Source organism: Tamandua tetradactyla, chromosome 2 (genome assembly GCF_023851605.1).
Source record: "Tamandua tetradactyla isolate mTamTet1 chromosome 2, mTamTet1.pri, whole genome shotgun sequence".
NCBI classification, from domain to species: Eukaryota; Metazoa; Chordata; class Mammalia; order Pilosa; family Myrmecophagidae; genus Tamandua; species Tamandua tetradactyla.
Window position 1 is genome coordinate 177933217 of NC_135328.1, and position 14802 is coordinate 177948018.

General features: G+C 39.7%; 1 protein-coding gene across 6 annotated transcripts in view; it reads left to right on the top strand.

The window, feature by feature from the left end:
* The window catches only part of TESK2 (testis associated actin remodelling kinase 2), a 152978-nt gene that overhangs the window by 131457 nt on the left and 6719 nt on the right, over positions 1-14802 (top strand). For all 6 annotated transcript variants that reach the window (XM_077149851.1, XM_077149852.1, XM_077149856.1 and 3 more), the window contains one exon: positions 5529-5675. In XM_077149851.1, the coding sequence (XP_077005966.1) occupies positions 5529-5675 (147 nt within the window). The remainder of the gene's footprint in view (positions 1-5528; positions 5676-14802) is intronic.

Below are 14802 nucleotides of genomic sequence, written 5' to 3' on the forward strand. Positions count from 1 at the left end.
TAAGATTCAGTCCTAGACAGTCCACCTCTAGGGTCTGTGGACTTTACCAATACACTTTACTGCCCATCTTAATTTTTAATTTTATCCCTTCTCCTGTACTTATTCCCTATGCAGCAAAAAAAGGGAATAACTAATGATATTTGCACTTTCTTATCTCTGTGTTTGTTTTGCATAGAAAATCTTTGTTACCCACAGTCCTGACTATGGGCTTCTATAAAATGGAACCAAATCCCCAATAATGAGTGAAAATTAGCCAGGCCTATCAGGAAAGGTGTATTCCAGGTAAAGGGAACTAGTAGTGTATACAAATGTACAGGTGATCGGGATTCAGACCTTTATAAGGGCGTGAAAGGCTTTGTATGCCATGCTTAAGATTATGGGTTTTATCCCAAGTATAATAGAGTATCATTTAATAATTTTAGCAGGGAAGTGGCTTCAAGTTGGCATTTCAGAAGGGCCACCTTGGCTACATTATGGAAGATGTTTGGAATTAGGGCTAAGTCTGTTCAAGATGCAAGAAGAGGACAAGAAGACAAGTTAGAAAGCTAATGTAGTAAACCAGGAAAGAGGGTGATGATGATAAGAAAGTGATAATTGGAAGAATAAGTTGTATACTGTGAGTCAAGTACAGTGCTGGACATACTTTATAAATTTAATTACTCTCCACTTTTGATCAAACACCAAATCCTATTGATTCCACCTTTGAATTATCTCATATATTACCCTCCTCCTCAACTTTTTTGCTGACATTGTCTTATTGAGGACTTTGTTACCTCCCATCTGGAGGATTCCACAAGCCCTCTGTCTTTTCTCCCAACATCCATTCCTGGCCTTTTCATGCAGTTTTTACACTATTGTTGAAATTATATTTCTTTGTTGTTTATCTCATTATGCTGTTAATCTACGTGAAAAAAATTGTTGGTTGATTTTATGTCCATCTCCCCTAATAACCTGTGAATTAAGGGTAAAGACTGGCTCTGTTCATCTGTTCATCTAAGATTTTTAGCACTTGAGTGGGTGAATGGATAGATGGATCTCAGCTCAATCCTGATAATTAGTTGGCAACAAACTATCTGTTAGTTGGATGGCAGCACATTTATCCACCTTGGTAAATACCCTAGCTCCAGGTCATTTGGTTTTTTAAAAAAAAAAAAAGGTCCTTATGGTTGATATTTTCCCCAGAGCCCCTCTCAACGCCTTTGAACCACTATTCAGAGAGAAGTGTGTTTGCTTGAAGATATTGGTACATTGGTAATTCAAAGTAAAAAAAAAACAAACAAACTACCATTTTGTCTTATTTTTCTGACTAGTTAGGATTAGACTGAGCAAGGAAGATCCTGGATATAGTGAGTTTTACCTCAGGGAGTGACTGCCTCAGGGAATATTGCCTAGTGCTATTCCAGAATATTCCCTGAGTGGGCATGTTTATGTGTCTGTGCCTAAGTAAGCATCCACCAGAACTTTTAAGGAACCTATGTGGGAAGGGCCTATATTCTTCAGCCTAGACAACTCCCACCTATCCTTTAGGAACTAACTCAGATGTTAGTTCCTCTTTGAAACCTTTCAAACTTCCCAGGCTTAGTTGGTCTCTACTTGCTATTATTTACTTACCCCATGTGTCTCTCACTAGACTTCTTTAAGAACTGGGTTTTATTCTTTTTTATATACCCACGTTTACTATGTGCCAGGCATTGTTCTTAGCATTGGGGGATACAGTGTAGGCAGATGGACAAGTCCCTTCTCATGTGGTAGTGGCAGTAAAGGGATTAAGGGACTCAATAAACATTTGTAGAAATAATTGATTTGATATTTCTGAATTGATATTTCTGAGTGGAAATTTTTTGTTCATTTATCTGTTCCTTTGGCCATTTTTTAAAAGAATGTTGGCATATGATTTCTTATATTTTAGTAATAAAGACTTATTTCTACAATATTGTTTAGTTACAAGCTCACATTTGCTTATTGGGTACCTTCTAGGGAAAGGGTTCATATCTTAAGTGAAGTCAATAATCAAACACTAATGAAATGGAAGAAACTCTCTTAATATTTTATTCTATTTTTGTTAGACTGTGAGGAGTGGCAAGTTTTTGGTGTAGGTGAAGTTGGGAACAGTCATTGAGAGATAATGAAGTACCTACAACACATTTAATTGACTGATATTATAGTTTCTGAACTTGAAAGTTTAAAACAACAATTTAAAATGTTAAAACTTATCTACTAGGTTATTTAAATGTATTGTTAATGCCTTAGATTATTTTGTAGGGCTCCTGGAGAGAGTGACCTGGAAGAAAACGAAAGCAAAGCAGCTGTTATCCCCATGGGGAAAGCTGAATATGCTAATACAGTTGTTTTGTCTCTGCTTCCCACAGAGGGATTTGTTCAGAGGGCACACCAGCTGAGTCTGCACTAGGAGTTGCTTATGGGGAAATGAACGTCCCAACTAATGGGCACATAGAGTGTGTAGCAACTCAGAAGTCTTCCTTTTTGGCAGATCTCTAACTTCCTTTTCCCATACATGCGGCCTTGAGACATTGAGAAGTTGTGGTTTCTGAGGCCCAGAGGCTTATCAGCCCTACCAATGTATTCACCAAAGGCAGGCAAGAGAAACGGGTTATAAAAATAAACTCCATTTTGTTTCCTTCTGTGGTTTCTCATTTGTGCTTTTCCCATGTTACATGGAAAAGCCAAATCTACCAGCCAGTGATTCTTCACTCTTACTCACCCTTTTTCTCTGCTCCCCACTTTCTGGCTTGGTCTTTGGATTTCTCAGGCCTTAGAGACATTGCTGCACAGAGTAAGCATCTACTTCTCTGAACAGAACCAAGAATCCTGACCTAGCTTAGCCCAAAGAGAGCTTTTTGACATAGTCTCTTCTGCTTGGCATTCGTTCGGAAAACCTAAGTGACTCCCAAAGACCGGCTTTCCAAGTCACACTGTCACCAAGCCAAACAAACAAACCACTCCTCTTCAGAACTTTGACTCTTAGATGTCAGCTTCTTTGCTCCCAAGTGGGCTGACAGTCAGAAGCTCAGTTTCTTTTTAGCAAGTGGGCACATCAAGTGTGAACCTTGGGCAGATTTAACCGGGCTAGAGAAAGAGGTGTTCTCTGAATGCCGCCATTTTACCTCATTTTGAGATTTTCCAGCAATGGATTATCAAGTGGGATGAAGCAGATCTACAGGTTTCCCTTCTGAGAAGTTAGAAGGTACATTTTTAGCCATCCTATCTTATGATAACCGTCTGCCTCCTCCGAGGACTTGAAGTGTTACATGATGCTGCCCCCAACTGGTTCTTTGTGGTGCTTATACTACATCATCAGAAAATATAGCACTTAAATTTTTTTCTAAGTATTTTCATATATTTTTTGTTAGATTCTCATAGTAACTTCGCAAGTTAGGTGAATTAGGGATTATCATAGCTATTTTATTGTTGAGAAAACCGAAGGATAGCGTTGTTAATTTGTCTGAAGTTACATGGCTATTAAGAGACAGAATTCATAAAATTCAGTCCTCTTGGCCTACGATCCCATTGGGTTTCCTGGTCCTTTGTAAATTCAATATCACCCAAAAATAAGTAATAAGGGCTTATTTTAATCTTAAGGGAATTTGCCCCCATTTTCTCCCTTGGAAGGCAGAGGGAGATAATCCACCATGTTTGAGTAAATTCATTAACCCATTTGGCAAAAAGATTTGAGCCCTTTATTCATCTCTGGTTCAGGTACCATGGCTTCTAATTCTCCAAAGTAATGTGGTGTTAAACAGTGTGGACTCTGGAGCCAGACTGCCTGGGTTTGAACCCTAACTTTGCCCCTGACTTACTAATTGGGTAACTTTGAGCAAGTTGTTTAACCTCTAAATGTCTCAGTTTCTTCATATGTAAAACGATCATAATGGTATACGTACCTCTTAGGGTTATTTTGCAGATAAAATGAGGTACTATATGTAAAAGTGCTTAAAATAGTGTTTGGCACAAAATAGCTGCTGTCTTTATTTTCATCTCTATATTAATATGCTTATTCTCTCTTAAGAAAAAAAAAAAGTAAAGCAGTCCTTCATGGGTATGTTAGAATGAAGAACAGCCAAATTTTTGAAAGAACATATTTTCGCATAGTTTCTCCATAGTCCTATTTACTCCTATTCATTCCTCAGTTAACTTCTGCCTTATTCTTGTCTTACCACTTAACTGAAACTGCTCTTGCCAAGGTTGCCAGTGGCTTCCTAATTGTAAATCCAGTGAACACTTTTCAAGCTCATCTTACTTGACACACAGCATTTGATACTATTGGTCATTTCCTTTTTAGAATGTTCTTGTCTCCTGTGATGACATTCTTGTTTGATTCTTCTTCTTCCTGCCCCTTGAAATATTACTGTTCCTTGGAATTGCATTAATTTCCCACTTTACATGTTAACCTCTGGGCAATTTCATACATTCCTTGCCATCAATAGCTATTTCAGCTCAGTGTTGTTGACTCCTAAACACTAGTCTCCATCCCAGATGTTGTTCTTAAGCTTTAAACTGATTATTTACTGGGCATTTCTACCTGGATTGTCTCACAGGCATCTTATACTTAACATATTTCAGCTGAACTCATTATCTTTGGTTTTTTTTTAGATTTTTAACCCCACATTCAATCAGAAGCAAAATGTGAACTCTATTTTTTAACACTGCCTTTTCTTCTAAAAATTGTTCCTCTCCCTATATCTAAATGATGGCATAAAAGGACCTGGAATTTTCCTGGAGCTTTTCATTGCCCTCATCCTCCCCTCCCCAAATCTGGGCAGTCATCAAGTTTAATTGACCCTAAATCCATCTTTGACCTTTCATTTTTCCAATGCTTTCATTATTGTTTGACTCAGGTGCCTTTCTCTCACCAGGATTATAATAATAATCTACTCTCACCTATTTCCCCCTCTTCATAGTCTCCTGTCACATCTATCTGTCATACCATTGCTAAAATAATCTTTTCTTTAAGAAAGAAATATGTTGCTCCCTTGCTTAAAATGCTTCTTTTGTTCCCTGTGGACAGAGGTTAGTCGGTATACCTTAACAAAGCATATCTGCCTCACTCCTGCTCCTCCTGTATAGACACTCTGGACATAATTGAGCAAATTAGTTTCCTAAATATACAATATACTTACCCTGTAACTTTGCATGTGCTAATCCCTCTGGAGTGCCATTTCCTGCTACCCCAGTTCATCTTCCAGATTCATTATTTCCTCTGTGCAGCATTCCCTGACCTGCCAAGACTGAGTTAGCATCTTTATCCTCTGTGCTACATAATACTGTCCTACCTATTTTTTTTGTAGCATTTACCATATGATATTATTTGTCTATATTTCTTAATACATGATTTCCTCAAAGAGATCTTTGTGTATAGCATATACCATTGTGCCTGCATTCAGAATAAACCCTTGGTAACTTAAGAATATAAAACAGTCCCTATCTTCTATGGGTTTACTCTTTAGTGGTTTCACCACCAGTATAAACATTTCTGACAAATGGTAGCTGGGTTTTTTTCTGTTTTGCAGTATATCAACTCTGGAAACCTGGAACAGTTGCTAGACAGCAACCTGCATTTGCCCTGGATTGTGAGGGTGAAACTGGCCTATGACATAGCAGTGGGCCTCAGCTACCTTCACTTCAAAGGCATTTTCCATCGAGACCTCACATCTAAGGTATGAAGGCTTTACTTTCACAACTCTTTGAGAATTATTGTCTTTCTTCCTTACCAAGAAAGTTGCGTTGAGACCAACCATTATTGGGCTTAGTAATGATGGAGATCTCTTATGGATTTAACATTTAATCACAGAGGATACATTACTAGTTTAACTAGTCCTTAGAAAGCCTATCTCAGCTCAGAAAAGATCCCTTTCAGGCTGGAGCCTTCACGTTTGACTTCAGTCTCCTGAATGTGTGTTGCAGGAGCCGTGCCATGAGGATTAAGGGATTCTTCCTTGTAGGAGCGACAGCAATTGAGGCAGTATGGGGCCTGTCTCTTAATGCTGTCTCCTTTGGCCTCCAGGAAGTAGCTCTTAGCTAAGAGGAGGAGCTCAGTGATTTTTTTAGTCACTTGACTGCACGTTTTGAGGGCCATAATGTACTGACCCATTTTCTATCTGTGTGATTGAGTTTCTGCCATCCTGCCAGTTTCTTTTTGGCATCAGTTGGTCTGTGTAGTATTCTCTTGCTGTCCAAATTGCTATGTGACCAGGGTAAAAAAGAGTTGCTTTCAGAGGAAGTTGGCCAGTCTACAAAGTAGGATCTCAGGGCCAAGTGGCTTAGGACAAGGCTTATATAAATAGTACTGTTTGATCATTGATGGGGGAACTATAAGGACACAGAATATATCTAAAATGACTTCTTTCCAACAGCTGAATTTCAAGTCTTTTAGGAGAAGGATATTATAGTATTATACTATGCAAGAATAGCTCTCATTTCATTTCCCACCCTCAACACATACTTTACCCCCTTTTGTTATGAATAAAGGGGTTGGGAGCCGGTTATAAAGAGAAGTTTGCAAAGAAAACAAAAACAGACTATACTCTGAGCCAACAAAGCCGAGAGCAGTAAGTCCTTGCTTCACACTGAAATGGTTCTTGGTCTTCCACTCAGCAGTCCTGTCCCTGAGGGACCCTGGCCATTGGTTTATAAACTACTGCATAAAAAATATCTTTGGGGAGGTGACTGTAAGTCCCCTGGGTGTGATGGGGCCATTTGTAGTCAGCTGCACTATTGCTGAAGGAAAACTAAGGCCAGCAAGTAGAATCTGTGAACCGTCTAAGAACTAGCTGTGAGGAGGAGCCCTTTATTTAGATCAGTACCTAAAAGGACTGGACAGTGAAGATATCTGGGACCTGGAAAGTGGTATCTAATCCCTTCGTTAGCCTTTTCTTCTCCCTCAGAATATTTTAGAAAATCAGGATTGCGAAAACTGTACTTGTTCCAAGCAAATGGGTAGAGTTGTATCATACAACTTAGATGCTGCCTTAATGATAAGCTACCCTCACCTTGGGCATCCAGCCCAAATCAAATTATTGCTTCCTACTCAGAGAGCATAATTTCTTCCAAGGTGGTGGGAGTTCATGACAAGTTATCCATCAATCACATAGATATTTTCCCCACACTTACATGTCTAGTTCCGTCCCTGGCACCACAGATGAAGGTATGTTAGAAAAGGAGCATTTCTGACCTTGAGGTACTTACAGTCTTGTTGGGAAATAACTAAAGAACAAATTCACAGCATTGTTTAATTGCGTGTATTGCTACATGATAGATTATAGATTTTCAGAGCATGGAAAGATCACTCTAAGATGGGATAAGATAGGCTTTCTGAAGGAGATAGGTGTCTCTGCCCCACAGGAGTTAATCATATTCCAAAGCACTTTGTTCCTATTGCCCTATTGTGCTAGTGTCCAAATGTGGTTCTGTCTGAGCTAGTCATGTTGTATTATAAAAATTGCTAACCTTTTTGAACCTATAGTATAAGTTTACTTTTCTTTGGTTTTCCCTGTATTCTCAGGGTCGTTTGGCCCGAGACAAGAAATTAGAAATTTAGGAGGAAAAAAGCTTTCTGTGTCTGAGCTCCGCTTTCTTGGGTATGGACTTCAAGGAGGTGTTAAGGATACTTCCATGAGGTATGAACAAATGGCTTTTGCAGCCTTGAGGCAAGCTTATAAGTGCACTGTAGGGGACTTAATTTGAAGATAAATAAGTCTTATTTTATGAGCTATGTCATCCAATTCAAGATTCTGTCTGTGTTCATTGTCTTTTTATCATCACTGAGCTTTTGGTAAAGCTCTGTCTAAATGTTAGGGCCTCGTTTTAACTGTGTTGCAGGAATTAGGAAGAAAGTTTTATGTTCACTCCTAGGTCAGAGCAGTCCCTCCCAGGAAACCTGTGTGGTGCATCACTTACTCTCTTTTGTAGTCTTAGTACCTGATACCTACCTAGCACAGAGCTTGTCAGAGTAGGGGTTTTTTGACTCTGTTTCAGGGAATGGACTTGATAGTATAGGAACTAAAACATTTGCTCAAGAGCAGACATTTTGGATCCCCACCCCAGTTTTGTTCCATCTTTTCAAATTGATTTCTCTGGCCTTGGTACCTCAGTGTTTCAATATGTAAAATACATTCTTTCTTTGACCTCACAGGACTGATTAGTCAGGGATTCTCACAGGAGTTCACAGGAGGTGGGATTTAGAAAAGTGGGAACTGTTCCAGATGAGTAAATCTGAACAGAGAGAAGCAGATGCCGTCAGTGGGAAGACAAAGAAGATCCCTAGTTTCCTACCAAAGGGCCTTTTGGAAGTAGTATTGCTTTTGTATGATTCAAATGTCAGTTGAAACTGCAATACTGCTCTAAGAGTGAAGAGTCTGTCAAAAACAACCTGGTAAGGATTTGTGTACTGGCAATGCTGAGAATTTATTTAAAAGGAAGTAAGAGGTAGTACAGCTTTAAAAATAGATGCAAATGTTCTAAGAAATGACCATGATGATGAATATGCAACTATGTGATGATATTGTGAATTACTGATTATATATGTAGAATGAAATGATCATATGTTAAGAATGTTTTTGTTTGTTGTTATATTTAAAAAAAAATTTTTTTTAAATCTCATTCATGAGCTCTCTTAAGAAGTAGCAATAGCCATATACAGGTTTTTGTTTTACTTGTGTGGGTTTTTTTGTTTGTTTCGTTGGTTGGTTTTTATCTTTTATTCTTTATTTTTAATAAAAGGTTTGGCTGTTAGGAGCAGTTGTGAGAGCATTTTGTTTCTGCTTAATACCATTGCTGCCTATCATCAGGCAAGCACCACTAATCTGGGGTTTAGCCGCTGGGAGTGTGAATTGCTCTTCTTGTTTTTGGTTGATTTTTTTTTGTAAGTTTATTTCAAAGAAGCCATTCTGTGGGTTCCACCAGAGTGAAAAAGCCCTTCTAGCTATGGTCTTAGGGTATGCCACACAATTAAAAACAGAAAATGCCAATTTTCAGAAGGTAGAAAAAGTATAAATTAGAAGCAAAATTGAATGCCAGAGAGCTGTAGAAAGTGGCTATCATGGACACCCTGGGTTTGTTTGTTTGTTTTGTATGCTGTCTGGCGGGGTCACAGTGCATTCTTTTTCCATGTGAGTATCCTGTTATTGCAGCATCAGTTCCAGTTTGTTGAATTTTTGCTTGTTGGTTTTTTGTTTGTTTGCTTGTGTTTTGGAGGAAGTGCTTGGGCCAGGAATCGAACCCAGGTCTCCTGCATGGCAGGCAAGAATTCTACCACTGAACTATCCTTGTACCACCCCCCCCCCCTTTTTTTTTTTATGAGAACCATCAACAGCTCTGGAAACCATTTTATACTGGGCTATTAGAGGACATAGTGTTGGGGACATAGAAACATTGTGTTGGGGACATGGAAACCATTGGAACTCAGTCTGTAACCTTCAAGGGCTCTGAATCTAATTGGAGAGACAGATATGAAAGCAGGACATTACACAGAGCTGTGATAAAGGTGTGGGATCATATGGTTAGGATTGAGGGGAAGGGGTGGGACACATGACAGCAAACCAGATAATCTTTTTAAGAGACTTTAGATTATAGCAGTCCTTGGGGCACTTAGGAGGTCAATTCAATGTCTGCCCCATTACAGACTATGGAACTACAGAGTACAAAATGTGGAGTTCAGACCACTTAGTGGTCCCAAAGGAGCCAAAATCAGTTTTCAAGCTGGGTGGGATATAAGGCCCATTACATAGAGAATGAAGAATGTTTTCTTCATTCTCTACATAGAAATTCTGTGTTCTTTGAAAAGAACTTCTGAACCTTGAGGTTTAGAATCAGTCGGTCCTTTCTTCCCTGACCCTGATTGAGTTATGGGGTAAGTTGGTTGGGGATGAAGGGGAAAAGGAAATTGCACATTGAAAGGCTTTTTTTTTTTTTAGTGGCAGAAACAGCTTTAGATTAGAGCTAATACTAATAAATGGATTTGGCATTTCTCCACTCAGGTGGTTTTATTCAATGCTGGTACTGACTGTGCAGCTGTTCCAGGACACCTCAGGAACTGCTCTCAGATGCCTATCCTGGTCCAGTTCTGAAGGATTTGTGTAGGCTTTTAGGAAATGCATCCATGGCCTCCCCTTTGATTCCTTTTCATCAGGAGCTCAGTCCCAAATAGGAGTCTATGTATAATTAGTCTATGCATTTTGACACATGCTTTTGAAAGAAGCCCTGTTGCTTCTAGTCATCTGACCAACCTTCATTTAACAAATTTTTGCCAAGCCTTTTCTGTGTGCCTCTGCTTGATTAGAGGGAAAGAGATCAATGGGATCATTTCTTGCCCTTGAAGAGGCAAATACATAAGCTGCTCTGCTGCAATGTGATGTATTCTAACAGGGGTGAGAACAAAGGAGTGGGAGCTTGGCAGCAGCAGTGCCTGAGCTGCTTTTTGAACCTGAAAAGGCCACTTTTCCTCTCAGGGCAGTTTGATTGGGTCTCTCTTGTGTCTTGTCTACTGCTTTCTTTAGATAAGTCTATCTTATTCAAAAACATTCTTCATTCTCTGTGTAATGGGCCTTATATCCTACCCAGCTTGAAAATTGATTTTGGCTCCTTTCGAATCACTAAGTGGTTTGAAACTCCACATTTTGTGCTCTGTAGTTTAATAGTCTGTAATGGGGCCATGTTCAAATTGGGTGAGAAATGTAAGTATTTCACTAGATACCCTTTTGGAGGTGGGGCCTAGAGCCCCAAATAAAGGGGGCTTATTGTATTGCTTGCACAAACAGTGCTGCTTTCACCATGGGCCTTGGCCCAAGCTGCTTTCCCAAGGCCATGCATTGCTGTCTACAGCAGAGAGCTCTCCAGTCTGCTCCATCTAGCAAAGCCAAGAATCATTAGAAGAGGAACCCTGTAGAATCCGGTGACCTGAGTCTTTACCACTTACAGTTTGTAAGCCTCCCTTTTCTTATCTTGAATGTAAAAATCTCAGATATGCCCATCTGACAATGTTGTAAAGAACCAATGGGATTGTGTATGTGCAAAAATGTTTAAATTCCTAGGGTTCCACCCAGACTGAAGAAGGTAACTTTTACTTTCCCGGGGGCTTGGAAGTAGTCTCTTAAGGCACACCTGCTTTCCTAAAGCTTACAGTCTGGTTAGGGGAAGAGACTATAGAAAGACATACGTTCATTGTAATATAGTAAACGTTATGATTAGAGGGAGGAGAATGTATAGGATGTTTTGAGAAAGGTTTTTTTTTAATTTTTTATTTGTTAATCATAACATACAAACACAAACATTCTTACCATATGATCATTCCATTCTTCATATATAATCAGTAACTCACAATATCATTACATAGTTGTATATTCATTATCATGATAATTTCTTAGAACATTTTCATCAATTCAAAAAAAGAAATAAAAAGAAAACAGAAAAAAATTCATACATATCATACCCCTTACCCCTCCCTTTCATTGATCATTAGTATTTCAATCCACTACATTTATTTTAACATTTGTTCTCCCTATTATTTATTTATTTTTAATCCATTTGTTTTACGTATCTTCTGATAAGGTAGATAAAAAGAACCTCAGACACAAGGTTTTCACAATCACACAGTCACATTGTGAAAGCTGTATCATTATACAATCATCTTCAACATGGCTACTGGAACACAGCTCTACATTTTCAGGCACTTCCCTCCAGCCTCTCCATTACACCTTAACTAAAAAGGTGATATCTATATAATGTATAAGAATAACCTCCAGGATAACCTCTCGATTCTGTTTGGAATCTCTCGGCCATTGATACTTTATTTTGTCTCATTTTGCTCTTCCCCCTTTTGGTCGAGAAGGTTTTGAGAAACGTTTTTTAACCCAACCTGAGAGTGCAGAGAATGCTTCTTGGAAGAGTTGATGCCTAGCTGAATTTTGGAAATTTAATTCCACTTTGTAAGTATTTGGGGGAAATAATATTCCCAAAAAAGAGAATGGCATAAACAAAGGCACAGATGCATAAACAGTATGGTGTGCAGACTGTGAGGTTGAAGCGGTTGAAAAGAAAGTAGTCTGATCGTGTCATATCTAACTTGGACTATCTTATAGACAGGAAATAAGGAACTATTGCTGGCTTTAAAAAATATATAACAGTTTTATTGTGATATAATTCATATACCATAAAGTTCACCTTTTTAAAGTATACAATGCAGTGGCTTTAGTATATTCCCCAACAGAGTTGTACAACCATCACTACTATCTGATTTCAGAACTTTTTCGTCACTCCTAAAAGAAACCCCATACCCATTAGCAGTCACCTCTATTTCTACTTCCCCCAGCCCCTGGCAACAACTAATTTATTTTTGGTTTCTATGGATTTGTTTATTCTGAACATTTGATATAAATAGAACCATACAATATATCCTTGTTGACTTTTAAATAGGGAGTAACAGTTAGATTTGCACTTTAGGAAGATCATTTTGGCAGGAATGAGGAAGATAGATTGTAGAGGCCAAGTCTTTAAACACAGAGACCAGTTAGAAGACTATTGAATATTCAAGGAAGGAATGTTGAGATCCTGAGCTAGGGCAATTAGTTATGGGGATGGAGAGAGAGAGAAACCAATTTGAAAAATATTTAGAAGCTAAATTTTTTTTAACTTTTTTTTTTAATTAAAAATATATATATTTTGAAAGAGAAAAAGCTACCAAAAACAAATTTTAGTAGAGTAACTACAGAGCCCATGCAGTTGACAGACAGCAGGGCTTTTCCACTTACCCGTCCTATCACCCTCAGAGATGCTGGAGTCTAATGGGAATGACTTGCTTGAGTTTCCGTACAGTGTGAGTTTACGTTGCCTGTCTTGGAAATCCCTGTAGAACATGTGCACTCTGTGCCTTGCATGTGTGGCTCCATGTCACTCCTGTAAGAATCGTCACATCCCTGAGCATGGCTGGGCTTTGCTTCTCTTTACTCCATCAGTTTATCCACTCCACACTCAAGGGGCATCTGCTGTTTCCAGGATGGAATACTCGGAATCTCCTTAGGTACGTGTCCTAGTGTGTGTGTGAATGTCTGTGGGAGTGGAGCGGCTGGACCATGCAGAGGGTAGAGCTTCACTTAAACCAGATGAGACCAAGATGCTTTCTCAAGTGAGTGGACTTCAGAATTCCCAGTCTTCAAGAAGGGCTGAATCCGCTTGTACGCAGGGATCATTCTCCAGGACAGACCATCTGCTTATTCTTTTTCCATTTCTGATCATCTTCCACAAATTATTGAGTGTGCAAAATTACGTCAGAAGATATTCATGAGTTTCAATATTCTGGCCAGGGTTGGGGGGCTCCCCTGCCCCTTCCGTCAGTCTTTGGGGTCTCTCCTGGCTGTCCTCCCTCTCTCTGAGGGTCTGCTGTTAGACTCTTCCCCAGTTTCTGGATGATACCCTCAGCCTTGGCCTTTAGTCTGTGGGAACCCACCTTGGGCCCCTCCTTCAGTCTGTGGGATTCCCCACCCCGCCCCAGGCCTCCCCCTCGGTCTACGGAATGCCCTCCCCCAGGCTTCCCCTCGTCTGTGGGGTCCCTGCTCGGCCCCTTCCCTCGGTCTGTGCTCGTCTCCCTCAGTCTGTGGGATTCCCCCCCAGGCCTTCCCCTGGGTCTGTGGGTCCCCGCTCGGCCCCTCCCTTCGGTTGCGGTCCCCTCCCTCAGTCTGTGAGATTCCCCCCTCCCCAGGCCTTCTCTCCTCGGTCTGTGGGGTCTCCTCTCAGCCCCTCGATTTGGTCTGTGGTCCCCTCCCTCCTGTGGGGTCTCCGCCTAAACCTCCCCCATTGGTGTATGGGGACGTTCTTTTTTAACTTTTTTATTGTATAGTATAACATATAATCAAAGCAAAGAAATGAAAAAACAATAGTTTTCAAAGCACTCTTCAACAAGTAGTTATAGGACGGATCCCAGAGTTTGTCATGGCCTACCATATGATCCTTTCAGATTTTTCCTTCTAGCTGCTCCAGAACATAGGAGGCTAGAAGGCTTAAATATTTTTTATCATCACAATTGACTTTTCTTCCTTCTTTTTTGTGAAAAACAACATATATAAGAAAAAGCAATAAATTTCAAAGCACACACACATAAATTTCAAAGCACAGCACCACAATTAGTTGTAAAACATATTTCAGAGTTTGACATGGGTTACAGTTTCACAATTTTAAGTTTTTACTTGAGCTGCTCTGAGATACTGGAGACTAAAAGAGATATCAATTTAATGATTCAGCATTCATACTCATTTGTTAAATTTTATCTTCTGTGTATAACTCCACCATCACCTTTGATCTTTCCATACCTCTTTAGGGGTGTTTTGGGCTATGGAAATTCTGAATTTTTGATATTGGAAGTATCTGTCACTAATATGGGGTAGGGAGATGGAACTATCTGATGTTCTAGAAAGGGTGGGCCCTCTAGGTTTCAGACTTATCTGTACCAGGGACCCATCTGGAGGTTGTAGGCTTCTGGAAAGTTACTCTAATGTATGGAACCCTTGTGGAATCTTATATATTGCCCTTGGTGTTCTTTAGGATTGGCTGGAATGGTCCTGGTTGGGGGTTGGCAGGTTATGATAGGTAGCAAGGTCTAATTGAAGCTTGTATAAGAGCAACCCCCAGAGTAGCCTCTCAACTCTATTTGAACTCTCTCTGCCACAATACTTTATTAATTATACTTCTTTTCCCCTTTTTGGTCAGGATGGAATTGTTGATCCCATGGTGCCAGGTCTGGATACATCCCTGGGAGTCATCTCCCATGTCACCAGGGATAATTTTACTCCTGGATGT